The 21,647-nt window shown below is 47.4% G+C and overlaps 2 protein-coding genes across 6 annotated transcripts in view; one reads left to right on the top strand and one right to left on the bottom strand.

Annotated features, from left to right (window-relative positions):
* Window positions 1-235: 235 nt before the first annotated feature.
* On the bottom strand, window positions 236-11,274 carry LOC122938221 (RNA-binding protein 12B-like). 4 transcript variants are annotated; one of them, XM_044293596.1, is made up of 4 exons: window positions 11,186-11,263; window positions 4,609-4,641; window positions 724-2,366; window positions 236-628 (listed from the first exon to the last, which is right to left on the bottom strand). In XM_044293596.1, the coding sequence occupies exons 3-4, from the start codon at window positions 2,340-2,342 to the stop codon at window positions 607-609; spliced, it is 1,641 nt and encodes a 546-aa protein (XP_044149531.1). In that variant the 5' UTR covers window positions 2,343-2,366; window positions 4,609-4,641; window positions 11,186-11,263; the 3' UTR covers window positions 236-606. The 4 variants fall into 4 exon arrangements, with proteins under 4 accessions (XP_044149531.1, XP_044149528.1, XP_044149529.1 ...); XM_044293593.1 differs by having other exon boundaries at window positions 236-2,366; window positions 11,166-11,274; XM_044293594.1 differs by having other exon boundaries at window positions 236-2,366.
* Window positions 11,275-11,543: 269 nt separating this feature from the next.
* Window positions 11,544-21,647, top strand: part of LOC122938220 (RNA-binding protein 12B-like) — a 65,217-nt gene continuing 55,113 nt past the window's right edge. For both annotated transcript variants that reach the window (XR_006389990.1, XM_044293592.1), the window contains exons 1-2: window positions 11,544-11,637; window positions 13,889-13,940. The gene's annotated coding sequence lies outside the window, so the exon portion shown is untranslated. The remainder of the gene's footprint in view (window positions 11,638-13,888; window positions 13,941-21,647) is intronic.

Genomic DNA, 21,647 nt, shown 5'->3' with positions numbered 1-21,647 from the left:
TTGCAGGCTACTGATGTGCCATCTACAATACCCAATGCCTTAAACCTTCATCATGTAATCTAACCAACTAAATGTTTTTGGAAAAAATATTAAACAACTATTTGCAGGAGGGGAGGGGGTTGGGAGGAAGAAAAATCTCAGTTCCAGATATACACCTCCCAACTTGTACGGCATTGTCTTTGTTTATAAGACTGGTGTATTGAGCAATTATCAGCTAAAGAAATTTCCAGACATGAATGGTTGTATGTCAGCACTTTAATCCAAAAACGAACAAAGTAGCACAAGAATAACTGAAGACAGAATGTGGAATGTGTTCACTAACAAAAATCGATCTCGTTTCTCATTATGACCAACTGTTTAAAACTGAAAGTCCTGACTTTTAGAACAAAAACCTTCCAACTACTGTGAGAAACTTTTCTAGACATGCATAACAGTGGTAAACAGGAGCTTAAAACCAAGTCCATTGAGACCTTTCAGATCCTGTTCAAAGTCAAATATATCTTCCGTGATCCAATAGGTCTTTCATTTAGCTCATTCACGGCAGCCATTGCTTCATCATAATTGTTAGTGCAGGCGGTAGCATGTCCCGTGGCCATTCCTTTTCTATTAAACTTGATATCTATAGAATCTGGAATGACATTGTAACCATAGAAAAAGTCAGAAATTTCTGCAATGGTAATGGTGTATGGTAGGTTTTTCATGTGTATTACTGCTCCTGCTGACCTGCTATCAAAGTTGTGATGAGGAGCTGAAAAGTAATGATCGTAGTCAATATGATTGTTTCCCATGTCAAAAGACTCATCTCCACCAGCATACTCCATCGGATAAGAGCCACTTATCCTTTCTGGAGAACCTCTAAACTCTCTACGCTCAAATTCAGGCAACCCATAGGACCTGTCAGGGCCTTCTGGTAGCGGAATTCTTGTGTACTCATTTCTATACACTGGAACTGGAGCATCATTGAAGGGACTAAACTCTTTCATCTGTCCCTCAGAAATACGCCTCAAAAGAACTTCTGTCCCCAAAAACTGTTGACGATTCAAGCCTTCGGCACGCAGTGCTTGTTCTTCAGATGGGAACTTTACTAGGGCTTCTCCCAATCCAACTCCTTTGTTATCAAAAAGCAAGATTATATCGTCTTCATGCAAAAAAAATCCAGTGAAGAACTTCTGAACTTCAACTTTAGTTACATCAAAGGGAAAATTTCTTATGTATATGCATCTCTTTAGACTCGAGGGCTCTCCTCTTGCATAATCCTCGTATGGGCGTTCTTGTTTTGGCGGTGTCTTGGTTTCATATGATTCAATTATTTCCAGCATTGCCTTCCGAGGGACGGGGAGGATGAACAATGGCCGACCCTTAAAGTTGCTTTTGTGTAAACTAAGGCATTTCTCGTATTGCCACTCACTTTTTAACATGACAAAGCCTTCCCTTAGCCTGCTGCTCTGCTTATCAAACAGTAATTTGATCTGGGAATCTTCTATATCGGGTACTCCAAAAAATCTCTTAATATCTTCTTTCTCTACTACATACGGTAGGTTTTTCAGATGCACATAAAACTGTTGGTTTTGTGGTGATCTAGACCTTGTTCGTCTCCTGGGTTGTTTGGAGTAAGCTTCACCAACCTTTCCTCCAGCCATCACCCACTTTTCTTCACTTGCTTTAGATATAGATATAAACCTGTGACCTATATATTGATTGTGAAAAGCCAATGCTGCTTCAGCATCCTTTGCGCTTCTAAATTTCGCATAACCATTTCCATTCTTAAGACCGTTTGGTCGCAAAGTAAAAATAATATCAGCTACATCCAGGCCTTTAAAAAAATTTCTGATTTCTTCCTCTGTTGCACTGTATGGTAGCCCATAGAGAGATACGTAAACGTCATCACTGGAAGAATTCACCTCGTTTGTGTCGTATTTCTGGCCATATGATTCGCGGTGTTTCGGCCCACTGTTCTGCAAGTCAGAATCATAATTCTTTTTCTCAAATTTATTTTGATTTGGTCCTTTCTTCACCATTGCTGACCGGTTCATATCACCAGAAGGTGGTACAGCAGGATGCTTTGGATTCTTGTTAGTTTTACGGCTCATTTCTAGCGTATTCTGCATTTCTGTCTTGCTGCTGAGTAAGAGCTGAATTTGTGCGCTCTTAATGATACCCCCAGTCCGACTCATGGCTCGCCTGGCATCTTCATCTGTTGCAAATATGACGAAAGCCTCACCATGATTTCCACCAATAATATGCACTCCTCCATCAGGAATTTGCAAACCAGTAAAGAAATGCCTTATATCAACCGAACCAGCAACAACAGGAAGCCCCTGTAAGCGGATCACTACAGCCATTTTTAGGGTCTGAAAGAATGTCACCTGAAACCAAAAGTGTACAACAAAAATTGTAAATATATAGTAAAAATGTAATATTCATATATAACACATCTGACCTGTACAGTACATAAAACTAAAAAAAAGTTGGAGAAAGCAACTTACAAAGATCTGAGAAAAGGGAACGACAGATCCAAGACAGCTGCACCCAAAGCAAACCCGTATAACCTGATCACATACAGTAGAAAAGGTCACAGATGGACTGATGAGGACCTCTTACGTCCCCAAAACATTAAAAAGGCCACCATACCTTTATTACTAATTGTCCACTGTGTTTTTTCTAGGGGTATCCATTGTGTCACAATGAGCATTATTCTGTTCTACATACGAGATGCTAATTAACGAACTTCCCAGTGTCAAAGGGGCATAAGCCTCAAAGGGGTTCTGCAGTTTGTTTAAACCGATAATCTATCCTCTGATCGGCGGGGTTCCGACACCCGGGATCACTGCCAATCAGCTGTTTGAGAAGGTAGCGGCGCAGGCCTTCTCACTGTTTAACGCAGGCCCAGTGATGTCACGACTAGTATCAACTGGCCTGGGCACGGCTAAACTCCATTCAAGTGAACAGAGCTTAGCCCCGCCCAGGCCAGTTGATACTAGTCGTGATGTCAGTGGGCCAGCGGTAAACAGTGAGAAGGCCGCAGAGCTGCTGGAGCACTGCTGCCTTCTCAAACTGCTGATCGACAGGGGTCCCGGGAGTCAGACCCCTGCCGATCAGATGCTGATGATCTATCTAGCTCATCAGTTTAAACAAACTGTAGAACCCCTTTAAGGCTGTATTACGCCAGCCGATTGTTGGGCAGATCATCGCTGACAAGCATTCGTAGGAATGCTAGTTAGCGATGATTTGTGTAATACCAGATGCCGATTACCCAATGAATGAGCAACACTCGGTCATTGGGCAATCGTTATCTTTCAGCAGGTTTAAAAATCATCACTTGCCAGCGGCAGATCATGCTTTCTAAACACACTCTGCCGTTGGCAAACAATGATTCAGTATGGGGATGAAGGATGGCATTAGTGATCGCTCCTCTTCATACAATGGAAGTTGCATGTAATAGCAGTAGTCTCCTCCACTGACTAGCAGGGGAAGGAACACTTCCTGACAATCGTCTGTCTGATCGCCTGGTGTAATACAGCCCTTAGCCTCTGTTTCATTGTCCAATTATCACAGGACAACTCCGGTAGCTTGATCTGGCTTAAAGTTGGCCATACACATTACACCTAAAAGATCATTTTGTTCCCAGGAGAAGCCACTGTCAAGCAGAGCATACATTTGTATGGGAAGATTGAGAGAGACGGCCATCACCTGACAGTTCTCTTGTGTGTATACCCAGCTTTACATCATCTCCTTAGATCACACTCCCTTCAGACAGCAGCCAGTGGGATTCAGAAGCAGAGACCTATACAGCCAGGCCACTGCCACAAGGATAGCAGAGGAGGTCTGCATTGGAACCCTGCTTGCCCTCTGTGGCTTTATTTCCTGTTCTTCCCCTGCTACATGCAGGTTGCATGAGCCTCTGCTTCTGGATCCACTCTGCAAGGACTGTTGTCAGAAGGCAGCGTGATCTCGGAAAACAGCATAAAGTCTCACAAGATCTGCCACTGCTTGAGCTGACTGGACAGAGACAGATCCACTCAGCTTCATGCCCCTTGATACTGGACATTGGAGACTGCCTGGTTGTAAATGTATGCATTACTTAACATATTATGGAAAGTCATTGTAAATAACTGCAGGGGGAATAGGGAAAAACTGAAATTGCTCTGAATTCTGGGGACAATATAAAAAAATAATGGTTTGGTAGTAGTTTAACTTGTCTGGGGACAGGACAGGTCTTTTAAACGCTTCATGCTGCCCACTGCAAATACTAAGGACCCAGTCAAATGGTAGAATTTGCAGTCGTAATTTTGGCATTAACACTATGCCAAAATTCCAATGGCAGCCGCATGGTGCCTGCCGTTTTTCAATAGGAGGCAGCGATGCAGTTTGCAGGCCTCGACTGTGCCTAAAGCGGACTTGCACCTTATAGAAGCAGTGCCCAGACGGATTCCACTTGTGAGTTAGCGCCATTCAATGGAACTAAGCCATGAACGGCTCCTCAGCAAAGTGAACAACGGTGGTGTTCTGCCACAGAGTTTGAGGCAGATTTTGATAATGTCAAAATCTGATGTGTTAACGGGACCTAAGGGTTCAGTAATCAGCCTTCAAGATCATGTCCTGTCTTACCTGCTTAAATTCTGACGCTCGTTTGGAACTTAACTGTAAAAATAAAACAAAAACAGATATAAATTTCTGGGAAAGAAAAAAAATCTATACACTGCAAGGGCTGTCAAATAACAGAATAGTGGTGGATTCAGAAGCTGTGGATTTGAAGTGCAGATACCACGTTGCATCAAGTTACATGTGGAAAGACAAGCATGCTGTGGATTTTAAAGAGGACCTTTCACTTGTATAAACGATGTGAACTGAGTATGCTGCCATATAGAGCAGCGCCCGGGGATCTCACTGCACTTACTATTATCCCCGGGCGCCGCTCCGTTCTCCCGTTATAGGCTCCGGTACCTTTGCTCCTTAAGTTATAGTAGGCGGGTCTCCCCTTGTCCTGTGGGCGTCTCCTTCTCCTAGGCTGCAGCGCTGGCCAATCGCAGCGCACAGCCTGGGAGGAAAAAACCTCCCAGGCTGTGAGCTGTGCGCTGCGATTGGCCAGCGCTGCAGCCTAGGAGAAGGAGACGCCCACAGGACAAGGGGAGACCCGCCTACTATAACTTAAGGAGTAAAGGTACCGGAGCCTATAACGGGAGAACGGAGCGGCGCCCGGGGATAATAGTAAGTGCAGTGAGATCCCCGGGTGCCGCTCTATATGGCAGCATACTCAGTTCACATCGTTTATACAAGTGAAAGGTCCTCTTTAAGAAGTGCAATGTGCCGATTGTGTTATGGATTTTAGCCAATGTATGGGGTGAAATCTGCAGATAATCCACAGTAAAATCCATATGTAATGCGTACATATCTGAACCCAGGAATGGATGTGACTTGTTCTGCATCACAAAAATGCACCAAAACCAACTTGTGCTACCAACACTCTGACACAAGGGGACATTTGTAAAAGCCGCACCATGCTGTGTTTGTAGTGCCACTCGCCAGTACCAAAAGACACATGAACCCAGGACACCAGATATCACAAGAGCCTGCCTGTAACAAAGAAACCAGGCCTTTGGGACATCAATCAAATCAGAATGGGCGTCAAGACCGAGTAGCAATTGTCCCATGGCACACACTGGCCCAAATGTACTAATCCTAAACATGGCGTCAATTTAGACAGTCTGTCTAGACCTGCACCAGATTTATCACAGGGGTTCAGGCTGGATGATGAATGTGATGCGGGGGTAGATACTTTTCTCCGACTCTATACCAACTGTTGGCTGACTTAGGCTACTTTCACACATGTGGCACAGCAATTTGGCAGGGTATTCTGGCAAAGAACAGCCTGCCCAAGTTCTCTGGATTCAGCATAGCCGGACAGTAACGTGTGCTTACTGAACCCGGTTGAGCAGGAATCAGAGGGGATCCGGCCAGTCAAACATTGCTGCACGCAACATTTTTGTCTGACCGAATCTTGGCATTTACGCCGGGGAACACACAGCACCATCCACCTACACCGGATCCAGAAAACTTACCTTAAGGTCCCATTCACACGTCCGCAATTTAGTTCCACATTTTGCGAAACAGAATTGCTGACCCGTTCATTTCTATGGGTCCACAATTCCGTTCCTGAAAAAAATAGAACATGTCCTATTCTTGTCCGCAATTGGGGACAAGAATAGGCATATTCTATTAGTGCCAGCTATGTGCGGTCCGCAAAATGCAGAACGCACATTGCCGCTGTGTTTTGCTGATCCACGGAACTGCAAAACATGTTACGGACGTCTGAATGGAGCCTTAGACAGATTTTTTACACCATCATTGTGGAGCATCTTAGGCCTCGTACCTTTATCGAGCATGTCAGAAAGAGTGTAGTAACTTTAGATACGCCAAACTACACAATCTGTGCCACCTTTTAGACCGATTTTTTGGCACAGACACATTAGTAAATTTGGGCCACTATGTTCAATTTGTGGTGTACTTTTTTAAAAAAAAAAAATCTCTCACAGTACCGGACCTGTGGATGCAGAGGTCACACTTCATTTTATTTTTTTTCCGGTGTGAAAATACTCCTCTCGGCATTTTTGGCAAATATTCCTAGCCGAGGAGTAGGAAAGCTGCAGTAATTCTAAGAAATAATACATAGGCATACATATGTTAACGACTTGTTCACTTCTGCATAGGAGGCTCAGTTCAGGGTCTCTGTCACAGGTTCCATCAAAAACTCCGGCCAATAAGAGGCCTGCAAAGCAGGACTGGTCTGGTAAAAAGACAGGATCCTGAATGGACACTGAACGGACTGTATTACAAGCAATGGGGTTTATTCAGCTGCGGTCGTGTCAGTTATGTATCCCAGGCGGCACTTCCGTTATTTTCCTATAACAGAGCAGAACGGAACTAAATAGGGGTCATGTGAACTCACCCCTAAGGCCTATTTCAGATGAGCGTGTGCGAGTGTGATTTTCCATTACGGACACTGCTTATTCCACGGAATCACATGGCATCATACTGATTTATAATGCTGTGTGTTACTGCCTGATCTTGCTTCTACAGAATTATACTGAAAGTATTATGCATGAATACACATGAGTAATATGCTCTGGTGTCTATGATGCTTTCACTGGCGCTATACCCTCATGATCAGCATGTACATCTGGAACTTTAATGGCGTACTAAAGGCTGTACTACACCAGCCGATTGTTAGGCAAATCATCGCTGACCAGCGTTTGCAGGAACGCTGGTTAGCAACGATCTGGCAGTGTAATACTGCTGCCGATTACCTGACAAACGAGTAAACGCTTGTTCATTGGGCAAACAAAATCTTTCACCTGGTTTAAAAATCATCATTTGGCACTAGCAATCACTCCTCCCCATACTATGGAGGAGATCGCTACACGTAATTGTCAGGAAGGGAAGCTTCTCTTCTGACAATTATGTGCCTGGTGTAATACAGCCCTATGTGTGGACTAAAACACAATCTGAGTGCAGCCCTTGAAGGAGTATAGTGGTTTAATATTGATTACCCTCAGGATGGGTCAATATCAGATTGGTAGGGATCCGACACCCCCACGGTCAGCTGCTTGAAGTACTTGTGTAAGCGCTGATAATTACCTGTGCGTCATGTCACTGGTAGGTGATCAGCGGGGCTACTGGGAGTTGGACCCCTCAGATATATAGAGATGACCTATCCCGAGGTGAGACTACTCTACTGGTGCTTTCTTCACATATCTAGGCATCATTCACATCGGCAAAAACATTTCTGTTCTGATCAGTTACAATAGAAAAATAAAAAAGTGCTGCATCAGCTGCATTGTGGGTACAAATGACACCCAACACCCCCCCACGGGTCAGCTGAGCGCTCCATCATTTTACCAAACAAAAACGTTGTAGCATGCAGCCCAGGATTTTTGAGGGAATCTATGACGGTGCCTTCCACACAGATGTGAACGAAGCCTTATGCAAGCAAATAAAAAAAATATATAAACATCCTTCTGAAACAATAACATTTGTTATTTTTGATACAAAATATTCATCTAACACAAAGGGAGGGGGGGGGTGATCTGACTCACCGATGCGCGCGCGCGCCCCCCCCCCCCCCAAAAAAAATTAATAACATCTAACAAAAACCTACACCTGGGCCCACGCGTCGGCAGAGGACGCCCTACACCTGGGCCCACGCGTCGGCAGAGGACGCCCTACACCTGGGCCCACGCGTCGGCAGAGGACGCCCTACACCTGGGCCCACGCGTCGGCAGAGGACGCCCTACACCTGGGCCCACGCGTCGGCAGAGGACGCCCTACACCTGGGCCCACGCGTCGGCAGAGGACGCCCTACACCTGGGCCCACGCGTCGGCAGAGGACGCCCTACACCTGGGCCCACGCGTCGGCAGAGGACGCCCTACACCTGGGCCCACGCGTCGGCAGAGGACGCCCTACACCTGGGCCCACGCGTCGGCAGAGGACGCCCTACACCTGGGCCCACGCGTCGGCAGAGGACGCCCTATATCTGGGCCCGTCTGCATAAGCCTACTTTCAGACTAGCGTTTTTGCTGGATCCGGCACGGTTCAGCAAAAACGCCTCCGTTACTGTTTATAATGGATGCAGATTGTATTAACAGATTCAGTTGTATTATCTTTACTATACCCAAAACTGATCCGTCATGAATTAAACTGAAAGTCAATGGGGGCTGATTAATACTATTGCGTCAGAGAAAACACATCAGTCCACATTGACTTGCATTGTGGGTCATGACGCATCCGCCTTGCTCTGCATCCCAGGATGGAAAGCAAACCGCAGCATGCTCTCCGGTATGAGAACGGAACAGAATGCAGTTTAAAGCATTCCGTTCTTTTCATTGTCCCCATTGACAATGAAATGGGACAAAACGGAAGCGTTTTTTTTTCCCCTGTATTGAAAATCAAAAGCTAGTGTGAAAGTAGCCTAAAATACCCTATATCTGGACACATGCATGCATGCATACACAGTAAACCCTATATCTGGACACATGCATGCATGCATACACAGTAAACCCTATATCTGGACACATGCATGCATGCATACACAGTAAACCCTATATCTGGACACATGCATGCATGCATACACAGTAAACCCTATATCTGGACACATGCATGCATGCATACACAGTAAACCCTATATCTGGACACATGCATGCATGCATACACAGTAAACCCTATATCTGGACACATGCATGCATGCATACACAGTAAACCCTATATCTGGACACATGCATGCATGCATACACAGTAAACCCTATATCTGGACACATGCATGCATGCATACACAGTAAACCCTATATCTGGACACATGCATGCATGCATACACAGTAAACCCTATATCTGGACACATGCATGCATGCATACACAGTAAACCCTATATCTGGACACATGCATGCATGCATACACAGTAAACCCTATATCTGGACACATGCATGCATGCATACACAGTAAACCCTATATCTGGACACATGCATGCATGCATACACAGTAAACCCTATATCTGGACACATGCATGCATGCATACACAGTAAACCCTATATCTGGACACATGCATGCATGCATACACAGTAAACCCTATATCTGGACACATGCATGCATGCATACACAGTAAACCCTATATCTGGACACATGCATGCATGCATACACAGTAAACCCTATATCTGGACACATGCATGCATGCATACACAGTAAACCCTATATCTGGACACATGCATGCATGCATACACAGTAAACCCTATATCTGGACACATGCATGCATGCATACACAGTAAACCCTATATCTGGACACATGCATGCATGCATACACAGTAAACCCTATATCTGGACACATGCATGCATGCATACACAGTAAACCCTATATCTGGACACATGCATGCATGCATACACAGTAAACCCTATATCTGGACACATGCATGCATGCATACACAGTAAACCCTATATCTGGACACATGCATGCATGCATACACAGTAAACCCTATATCTGGACACATGCATGCATGCATACACAGTAAACCCTATATCTGGACACATGCATGCATGCATACACAGTAAACCCTATATCTGGACACATGCATGCATGCATACACAGTAAACCCTATATCTGGACACATGCATGCATGCATACACAGTAAACCCTATATCTGGACACATGCATGCATGCATACACAGTAAACCCTATATCTGGACACATGCATGCATGCATACACAGTAAACCCTATATCTGGACACATGCATGCATACATACACAGTAAACCCTATATCTGGACACATGCATGCATACATACACAGTAAACCCTATATCTGGACACATGCATGCATACATACACAGTAAACCCTATATCTGGACACATGCATGCATACATACACAGTAAACCCTATATCTGGACACATGCATGCATACATACACAGTAAACCCTATATCTGGACACATGCATGCATACATACACAGTAAACCCTATATCTGGACACATGCATGCATAGTAAACCCTATATCTGGACACATGCATACATAGTAAACCCTATATCTGGACACATGCATGCATACATACATAGTAAACCCTATATCTGGACACATGCATGCATACATAGTAAACCCTATATCTGGACACATGCATGCATACATAGTAAACCCTATATCTGGACACATGCATGCATACATAGTAAACCCTATATCTGGACACATGCATGCATACATAGTAAACCCTATATCTGGACACAAGCACAAAACGCTAAAAAAAACAACAACAACAACAAAAACTAAACTAAACTAAAACTCGACACAGGCATGCATAAAAAAACAAAACAACATTAATACATCCAGACACATTCAAACGCACAAAAAGGAAAACCTCCACCAGCCCCGGGCCCTGGAGGTCACCTCCACAGGGTGCACATCAGACGAGATCGCAAATCCATCCTAAAGATTGCATTCCCACGGGTCAAAGCACCACAAGTCCCAGCACGGTCTCCTGCACTCCAGATAGAACGCGTGCTGCAGCCACAAACCGAAAGCAACCTGCCCAGGCCGCGAAGAGGAGGCGGTGCACCCCCCACCCAAACACAGCTGCCACAATACCCGCTCTCCCCCTCTGAGCTACACCGCTAACGCCCAGCCCATCGTTACCGAATATCAGCCCCCGGTACCGAGAACAGATGAGCGCGCCGTCTCCCAATTCCCAAACGCCAAATTCAACCTGTTCCAAGATGGCGCCCGCCTTCCCCTCGAGTCCCACAGAACGACTAGAACGTTCTGGTTTAGACGCGCCAGTGACGTCACCGACTAGCCATTGGCTCCAATGAACAGTCGCCGATCAGAAGGTAGACATTTTGTTGGTTATCATCCGTTGTTTAGGCGGTAAAAGACAGCTCCGCGGTGTGCCAATTGACGTGGAGCATACGTAGACTGTACTTTCTAATCGAATTCTAACGTTTTACACGACGGCGTTGCACTTTTGATTCTGCGCATTTCCCTAGGAAGAGCGGGAGGCAGCGCGCATGCGCAGTTTTGAGAGTACGCTCTGCGGCCGCCATTTTGCTCAGACGTCGCAGCCGGTAGTGAGTGAGGAGCCGAGACGTTCACGGTGACTGGGCCCATGGTCAGTATTAGTGTGCTGATTATTGAGTTTGCTGTTTCCTTCTTTAATCGCCGTTTTAAGACCCAGATATGTGACGGGGAAGGCAGCGGCTGCAGGGAGACGCCATAGACGTAGTGTTACCTCCTGCAGCTCATATACCGGGTGATATAGTAGTTTTTCGGGTCACCGCTTACCCCATCGGGGTGTCCTGCTGGCCTCTCTGCATAACCGCCCAGCAATGGAAAGTTAGCTAAAATGTGGTGGTTGCCCATAGCAACCAATCTAGTTAAATGCATTGTCTGAGATAGATGCATGCATCCCCATGTGCTCCGTGCACCTAAAATCAAACTTGCGCCCATGAGGATAAATCTGCCAGGGCCTGTAGTCGTGCTTACTTTGCAGAAAGTGGTGAGGGTGGCGTACAAAAAATGCTAATTTTTGCAAAAAATTTTGTGCAAAAGGTGTTTGTTTTTTTTGCAACTTTTGTCTGCTGCAAAACTGGCATAGGGACTTAGGGTCCGTTCACACTAGCAGTTTTATCCTAATGCATTCTGAATGGAGAGCAATCCGTTCAGGATGCATCAGTTCAGTGCCTCTTATGTTTTTTGGACGGAGAAAATACCTCAGCATGCTGCAGTTCTCTGTCCGGCCAAAAATCCCGACCACTTGCCGTATCCGGCATTAATTTCCATTGAAATGTATTAGTGCCAGATCTGGCGTTAAAATTTCCGCATTGACTGATCCGTTCTTCCGGTCCGGGCATGCGCAGACCTTTAAATCTATGAAAAAAGAAAATACTGTATCTGTTTTTCCAGATGAAAGACGGATCCGGTATTGCAATGCATTTGTGAGACGGACCTGAATCGGTCTGACAAATGCATTCATTTGCGGCCGGACCTGGCAGGCAGCTCCGGCGGCAGAACTGCCTGCCGGAATACTCAGCCGCAAGTGTGAAAGAAGCCTTAATAAATGACCCCCAGTGTGTTATACCACCTGGCAATCATTCATAGCATTTTTGTTTTCTGCATGCACTGTGATAAAAAGAAGGAAAAACAAGCCCAAAAATGCCCAGGGGTTGAGAAAAGCTGCATATACTGTGTTTAAAGGGCATCTGTCAGCAGTTTTGTACCCATAAAACTGGATGACCTGTTAGGCTACTTTCACACTAGCGTTTTTGCAGGATTCAGCAAAAACGCTTCAGTTACTGATAATACAACCGTCTGCATCCGTTATGAACGGATCCGGTTGTATTATCTTTAACATAGCCAAGACGGATCAGTCATGAACTCCATTGAAAGTCAATGGGGAATGGATCCGTTTTCTATTGCGTCAGAGAAAACTGATCCGTCCTCGTTGACTTGCATTGTGGGTCATGCCGGATCCATTTTGCTCTGCATCCCATGACGGAAGGAAACCCGCCGTTTGCTCTGCGGTATGGGAACGCAAACAAACGGAATACATTTTGGAGCATTCCGTTCTGTTCAGTTACGTTTTGTCCCCATTGACAATGAATGGGGACAAAACAGAAGCGTTTTTCTCGGGTATTGAGCCCCTATGACTGATCTCAATGCCGGAAAAGAGAAACACTAGTGTGAAAGTAGCCTAAGTCTCCTTTCACACTGGCGTTTTGGTTTTCCGGTTGTGAGATCCGTTCAGGGCTCTCACAGGCGGTCCAAATGGATCAGTTTTGCCCTAATGCATTCTGAATGGATAAGGATCCACTCAGAACGCATCAGTTTGCCTCCGTTCCGTCTCCATTCCGCTTTGGAGGCGGATACCAAAACGCTGCCTGCCTGACGAAGCAGAGCCAAACAGATCCATCCTGGCACACAATGTAAGTCAATGGGGACGGATCCGGTTTCACTGACACAATATGGTGCAATTGAAAACGGATCCGTCCCCCATTGACTTTCACTGGTGTTCAAGACGGATCCGTTTTGGATATGTTAAAGATAATACAAAACGGATCCGTTCTAAACTGATGTTTGTACTATCTGAACAGATCAGCCTGTGCAGATCCGTGACGGATCCGCACCAAACGCGAGTGTGAAAGTAGCCTTACATGTGCGCTTGTCAGCTGAAGGCATCTGTGTTGGTCCCATGTACATATGTGCCCGCATTGCTGAGAAAAATGATGTTTTATTATATGCAAATGAGCCTCTAGGAGCAACAAGGGCGTTGCCATTATTCCAGACACCTACGCAGTCAAACCTATATTTTTTCTGTTATGTAAGATGTTTATGTTTCAGCTTTATCTCTTTTATGTTTGCAGGTTCTACTACAAACGTTATAACCCACAAACTGCTGCCAGACATATCATACAGGTACGGGATTTTGGCATGTAACCTCTGTAATTGTTGTGTGTGATATAGACACTTCCATTGTTCTGCTGATGTCATGAATGCCAAGTATTTGTGTGTGTATGAAAAATATATATTTTACATAGATATATATATATATATATATATATATATATATATATATATATCTATCTATCACTGACAAGTCAAAATAAAAACTCATTGCTCATCTCGGACAAAGCCTTTTAGAGGGTTTGTCTGAGATTTTGATAGTGATGGCCTAGGCACAGCTGAGTGAAAGGAGCTGAGCTGCAGTACCAAGCATAGCTACAAGGTATGGCGCTGTGCTTGGTTAGCTGCCTTCTCAGGCATATGATCAGCATGGGTGCCTGGAGTCAGACCCCCACATCCTGATATTGATGCCCTATCCTAAGGATAGGTCATCCATATTAAACACCAGGACAGCCCCACGTGGCCACATCACCGCTGGCTGAAGTGGTGCGTGTGACCATGCTTATGGCCAGCTGGAATCAAACAGTGCAGGGACCAGAAGATGGCGACAGCAGAGGACCGGAGCATCGTGGAGCAGGTAAGTATGAATCCTCTTTTTCAGGAGGAAAGATGCAAGCTATACATAATACATACATAAAATATAATTATAACTGGAAAACCCCTTCAAAGGGGGAGGAGCAGACTGACGTAATGAATTTATGCATTTAAACCCTTGCTATTTCTGACTTCATTGTCCATGTGGGAGATGTTATAAGTGACTGATGACATTGTCTGTGTAAGGCCTCATGCACCGACAGTAATCAGGAGCCAGTAACCAGGGTCCGACCATGGCTCCTGACCTGAACTGAAAAAAATCTTGTATCTCCCAGGATTCAAACCTGGGATCTCTACATGCAAAACCAATCACTTACTCACCAAGCTGTAACATTACCACGCAAAAATGTCAGTTTTTCCCATGCTAAGGCTACATTCACACGTCAGTATTTTCCTATATCCCGATTTTCGGTCCGTTTTTTGCGGATCCGTTGTTCCTGAAAATGTTTCCGTATGTCATCCGTTTTTTGCGGATCCGCAAAAAAACGGAAATATGTATAAATTTCAATAATCAAATAAAGTTGTTTGGATTTCTTTGAAAAAAAAATTTGTTATGTGTTTCCAGGAACGGATTCCGCATAAAACGGATGACATACGGAATGACATCCGAATGTCTTCCGTTTTTTGCGGATCCATTGACTTTGTATTGTACCAGGATCCGAATTTTGCGGAAAAGAATAGGACATGTTTTATATTTAAACGGACATGCGGAATGGAACAACGGAAAATGTGCTGTCCGATTTTTTCCAGGACCTATTGAAAATGAATGGGTCCAGATCTGGTCAGCAAAAAACGGAACAGATCAGGAAAGAAAAAACGGACGTGTGAATGGACCCTAACACATCTTACTGGTGTCTTTATAATGATATATTGTGTGGGGATAAACCAGTAATGTGTAGATTAGCTTACTGAGCCGATCTCAGTGTGGTGAAGCTACAGTACAGGGGTGGCAAACCTTACAGACACAAAGAGCCAGAAAGAAAAATCATATGACTGCCAGGAGCCACAAGCGATCCGTTTACACAAATATGCGCGCACACGACAGTATTACTGCAACTGAGTTATCAAACATTTAAATGTAGACGGCTTTAGTGAGGCTTCTGGCAATCTTTGTTTTTCTCAATGTGTTTCAAGATTTCTCCGACCGCCCCATGCTCAGATGGCCGCCATGTGTGTGGGGGGGGGGGGGATTTGACATAGGGGAGATGTGAGCATAGGGTGTCTGATTTTTGGTGTCTTATGTAAGCACTGGAGAGGCTAATTTTGTGGGTCTGATGAGGATTTGGGGGTCTTATCTGAGCTCATACTACCCCCATGTCAGATAAGACCCCCATGATTTAATAAAATAAAACTGTGTAGGAGCAGGCTTATCCTGCAGCTGCTGCTCTGAAGACTTTGGCGCCCTCTCCGCAGTGACCTGACGTGCACAGCATCAGGTCAGAGCGCGGGCCTGCACATATTAAGGGGGGGGGGGGGGGTGCACTGCACTCTCATAGAGGTCGGGTGCGGGCTATATGATTCAGCACCCGCCTCCTGTATTTGAATACATGAGTGAGTTACCTAGCGGACATCAGTAAAAGCATTGAAACGTGAACGAGGCGTAAGGCCCTGCACCTGTCACTTGCCTTTAATATATGTTCACCACTAGGTGGTGGTATTTCATGGCTCATCTTTCAGTACATGATCCTGCACTGCACTCTTGAGTATAAATTGCTGTCCTCTTTTAGTCTTTGAGCAGAGCGCTCTTCTTTACCTTTGCAATGAGTCTGAAATGCATTGTTGTTCCCCCGATGTCCTCTTCATGTAAGCACATATGTTCTTTTTCTTGTGATTTTCTGTGGGAATCATCCTAGTCCCTTCATTGGTGGCGCAGTAGCCACAGCCCCTCCCCTTCCCTCTGCATTCTCATTGGTGGCAGCGGCCACAGCCCCTCCCCTTCCCCTCTGCATTCTCATTGGTGGCAGTGGCCACAGCCCCTCTCCTTTCCCTCTGCATTCTCATTGGTGGCAGCAGCACGGGGGGGGGGGCTGCTTTCTTCTTCCTTCTCACCTGTGCTGATATTTAGAAACCTGCGACATCCCTGGCCCGCTCCCCGGTGCGAGCCGCATATGTAGAGGAGAGCGTGCTCCTCTGAGAGCCGCAAGTGAAGGTGCGAGGAGCCGCAGGTTGGCCACCCCTGCTATAGTACATGTAGTATCTAATATGTGCATGCTAGGACACGGCTCTGTCCTCAGCGTGTTTAGCCCTGTCGGTCAAAGGGAGAAGGGGGAGTGTGCAGTGCTCAAAGGATTCAGCCCCTCCTCCTAGTGCTCCAATTGTTCATTTGCATATGAATAAAAACACCTCTACAGCTATTTATTGTACAGACAAAAGAAAGGTATCTTTTTAATGATCGTGATGAGCCCTACCAGGCAGTATGTCTAGTTTAATAGGGTTGATCCTGTTGACAGAGCCTCTTTAAAGGGGTTATTATCCCATCTTAGACAATGAGGGCATATCGCTAGGATATTGTCTGATAGGTGCAGGTCCCACCTCTGGGACCCGCACCTACAAGGAGAGCGGAGAAAGTTGAGGAGGGTGCACTGCGCATGCACCACAGCCACCCTCTATTCATTTCTATGGAGCTGCTGAAAATAGCCGAGCGCTGGCTCGGCTATTTCCGTCTGCCCCATAGAAATGAATGGGAGCGGTGGTGTGCTCCTATACACTTCAATGGGAGAGGCGGGGAGCTGCGCCTGGTGGTGGACGGACCCCAGGAAACTCTCCCCGTCTCCTTGTAGGTGCTGGCCCCAGAGGTGGGACCCACACCTATTACACAATGGGGGAATATCCTAGGGATATGCCCCCATTGTCTAAGATGGGATAACCCCTTTAAGGTATCTTCCAGTTTATGGCGCATGGGCCTCCTGAGATGCATCAAAATTACCGCTTAAGGGTACTTTCACACTTGCGGCAGGATGGATCCGACAGGCTGTTCACCATGTCGGATTCGTCCTGCGGCTATTTCGCTGTGCCCGCGGACCGCCGCTCCGTCCCCATTGACTATAATGGGGGCGGAGCTCCGGCGCAGTACAGCGCTGCACGGAGAAAGGCCGCCGGACTAAAATTACTGCATGTCAGGCTTTTTAGTCCGGCGGCTTTTTCCGTGCCGTGCCGGAGCCCCGCCCCCGTCCCCATTGTAGTCAATGGGGACGGAGCGCCGGTCCGCGGGCACGGCGAGATAGCTGCAGGACGGATCCGACATGGTGAACAGCCTGTCGGATCCGTCCTGCCGCTAGTGTGAAACGAGCCTAATAAATTTGGCACATTTTACACCCGTAGGGGCATAACAACCAGCAATTACTCACTTGTATATCTGATAATATCATGGCAAACTGAACTGTTGGTACTAGGGGTGGGCGATATGGCCTAAAATCTATATTGCGATATAATTTTAAGCATGTGCGATATATATCGTGATATATTGTTTTCTATATTTGGGGGGGGGGGGTTAAACTTTTTTTTTTTTATTTAATAACTATTAGCCTCCTTAGGGGCTAGAACCCTTGTCATATTCACCCTAATAGAGCTCTATTAGGGTTAGGGCTGAAACGATTATTCGAATAACTCGATTAAATCGAGTCAAAAAATTCATCGATGCAGTTTCCCTGCATCGATGAATCGCTCAGATCACGTGATCACGGAGCGGGAGTGAAATAAGCGTCTCACTCACCGCTTCCGTGTCCTCCGGAGCCAGAGAGGCAGGACTGAGCGGCCGGCACAGCTGAGGGAGGAGGAGGGAGTCTCTCCCTCCCCACTGTGCGCGGCTGCCGCTGAAGACCAAGGGGGAGGGGAGGAGGAGGGGAGGGGAGGGACTGTGCCCACTGCACCACCAATGAATGTGCCGGCCATATCCCACAGGGTCCCCCTCCTCCCCCCCATCATTGGTGGCAGTGTCAGTTCCGATCGGAGCCCCAGCAGTGTAATGCTGGGGCTCCGATCGGTTACCATGGGAGCCAGGACGCTCTTAAGCCCTGGCTGCCATGGTATGTTAGTAGTGAGCAGAGAGCAGCGCATTATACTCACGTGCGCTGTGGCCGGCGGTCGCTCCTTCTCATAGGTCTGTACGGCGCATTGCTAATGCTGTAAGCATTAGCAATCCGCCGCACAGACAGAAGGAGCGACCGGCGGCCACAGCGCACGTGAGTATAATGCGCTGCTCACTACTAACATACCATGGCAGCCAGGGCTTCAGTAGCGTGACTCCTGGCTGCCATGGTAACCGATCGGAGCCTCAGCATTACACTGCTGGGGCTCCGATCGGAACTGACACTGCCACCAATGATGGGGGGGAGGAGGGGGACCCTGTGGCCACTGCCACCAATGATTAATACTGGGGAGGGGGGTTGCGTTACCAGAGGGGGCATATCAGAGGCTGGGGGAGGCAGATCAGAGGCTGGGGGGAGGGGGGGAGAGGCAGATCAGAGGCTGGGGGGAGGGGGGAGAGGCAGATCAGAGGCTGGGGGGAGAGGCAGATCAGAGGCTGGGGGGAGAGGCAGATCAGAGGCTGGGGGGAGGGGAGAGGCAGATCAGAGGCTGGGGGAGAGGCAGATCAGAGGCTGGGGGGAGAGGCAGATCAGAGGCTGGGGGGAGAGGCAGATCAGAGGCTGGGGGGAGAGGCAGATCAGAGGCTGGGGGGAGAGGCAGATCAGAGGCTGGGGGGAGAGGCAGATCAGAGGCTGGGGGGAGAGGCAGATCAGAGGCTGGGGGGAGAGGCAGATCAGAGGCTGGGGGGAGAGGCAGATCAGAGGCTGGGGCGAGAGGCAGATCAGAGGCTGGGGCGAGAGGCAGATCAGAGGCTGGGGGGGAGAGGCAGATCAGAGGCTGGGGGAGGGGGAGAGGCAGATCAGAGGCTGGGGGAGGGGGAGAGGCAGATCAGAGGCTGGGGGAGGGGGAGAGGCAGATCAGAGGCTGGGGGAGGGGGAGAGGCAGATCAGAGGCTGGGGGAGGGGGAGAGGCAGATCAGAGGCTGGGGGAGGGGGAGAGGCAGATCAGAGGCTGGGGGAGGGGGAGAGGCAGATCAGAGGCTGGGGGGAGGGGGAGAGGCAGATCAGAGGCTGGGGGGAGGAGGGGGAGGCAGATCAGAGGCTGGGGGGAGGAGGGGGAGGCAGATCAGAGGCTGGGGGGAGGAGGGGGAGGCAGATCAGAGGCTGGGGGGAGGGGGGAGGCAGATCAGAGGCTGGGGGCAAGCAGATCAGAGGCTGGGGGCAAGCAGATCAGAGGCTGGGGGGAGGCAGATGGAGAGTGGTTAATGGAGGCTGCAAGCACCACCTTGTCATGTATAAAGTTATTGGTTTAGAGAGGGGTTAATGAAGGCACCTCCAAGGTGCTTTCATTAACCTCTTCAGACCAATAACTTTATACATGCCTAATGCCAAGGTGCTTCCATTAACCCCTCCAAACCCAATGGGCATGTATAAAGTTATTAACCCCTTCAAACCAATAACTTTATACATACCTAATTACGTACGTTATTTTAAGTAGCTTTTTCTTATTAGATTACTCGATGAATCGAGAAATATAATCGATAGAATACTCGATTACAAAAATATTCGTTTACTGCAGCCCTAATTAGGGTGAATAGGACTTTACGCTCTCCCTGCTGCCCTGTGCTTTGTGCCAGCCTCTCATGTGCCCCCCAGCCTCTCCCTCCCTTGGTGGCAGTGGGCAGTTCCAATCGGAGTCCCAGCCGATGACGTCTTCTCTTTCGGTGATGTCAGCGGCGCAGGCGCACTGAGGGAGTTCTGAGGAGACGAGCCTCCTCATCTCAGAGCGCCTGCGCCGAATGAACAGAGGCGCGCGATTTTTAAAATGCTGACAGGGCCGGCCGGAGGAGGAGATTGCGGCTGGCCCTGTCAATCAACACGACGAGGGGGCGTTTTTTTGCGACGGCTACCAGCAAGTAGACGCCCTACTTGCTGGTAGAGACCTGATTTTACATATTATAAAACTTAGTTTTTATAAGAAACGGCTGAATGAAAGTAAGTAACACCATTCTATTTGCATATATCGCACTATAAGGAATGTAACTAGCCCAAAAAAAAAAAAGACTTTAGTGGGGTGACAGAAGCCCTTTAAACCGAATATTGCCACTACTTCTACTGCCAGGTCGTTAAAATTATGGTTAGAAGAACTGGAGTCCCAAATCCAGAATAAAACCTCCAGAGAACAGTTACTAGCAGTGTTCCCCACCATCCTTAAAGCAGTAGACTTCATCTCTAATGCTTCTGCGGATGCATTAAAATGAAATGCAAGGTCAGCGGCTCTATCTAATTTCGGCAAGGAGAACTATTTGGCTTAAAGGGGTTACCCCATCTTAGACAATGGGGGCATATCGCTAGGATATGCCCCCATTGTCTGATAGGTGCAGGTCCCACCGCTGGGACCCGCACCTACAAGGAGAACGGAGCAGAGAAAGTGGAGGAGGGCGCACTGCGCATGCGCAGCCGCCCTCCGTTCATTTCTATGGAGCCGCCGAAAATAGCCGAGCGCTGGCTCGGCTATTTCCCTCAGCCCCATAGAAATGAATGGGAGCGTCGGCCGCGCATGCGCGGTGCGCTTCAATTTACTTGAATGGGAGAGGCAGGGAGCTTTGCCTGGTGGTGGACGGACCCTGGGAAACCCGGGGTCCTCCAGCCACAACTCTCCCCGGCTCCGTTCTCGTTGTAGGTGCGGGTCCCAGAGGTGGGACCCGCACCTATCAGACAATGGGGGCATATCCTAGCGATATGCCCCCATTGTCTGGATAACCCCTTTAAGGCATGGTCTGGTGACACGGGTTCAAACTTCAAAGAATAAACTCTGCTCTATTCCGTGCCATGAACATTATCTCTTAGGAACAGTTTTGGATGACCTTCTAGAGAAGGCCTCTGATAACAAAAAAGGGTTTCCTGTCTCCAGACCTCCCAAAGGACAGCATTTTTTTTTCGGAAAAATAAGAAAAAAAATTCAGAAGACAGAATTTCCGACGAGAACAGAAATAAGAAGGGGTTTCTGTTTAATTCTTAGTCCACTTCAGGGTCCAAGGCTAGTCAACAATGACGGTTTCTGTCCCATGGGGGGGAAGACTCTGTTTTCTTGGGCTTG

This window comes from Bufo gargarizans, chromosome 5 (assembly GCF_014858855.1).
Source record: "Bufo gargarizans isolate SCDJY-AF-19 chromosome 5, ASM1485885v1, whole genome shotgun sequence".
NCBI classification, from domain to species: Eukaryota; Metazoa; Chordata; class Amphibia; order Anura; family Bufonidae; genus Bufo; species Bufo gargarizans.
The sequence above is the reverse complement of the archived record's forward strand: the minus strand, read 5'-3'. Positions and strand labels throughout refer to the sequence as shown.

Bases quoted from the DNA above. Each gene is read 5' to 3' on its own strand.
- LOC122938221 (XM_044293593.1), bottom strand. From the start codon at position 2,342: ATGGCTGTAGTGATCCGCTTACAGGGGCTTCCTGTTGTTGCTGGTTCG.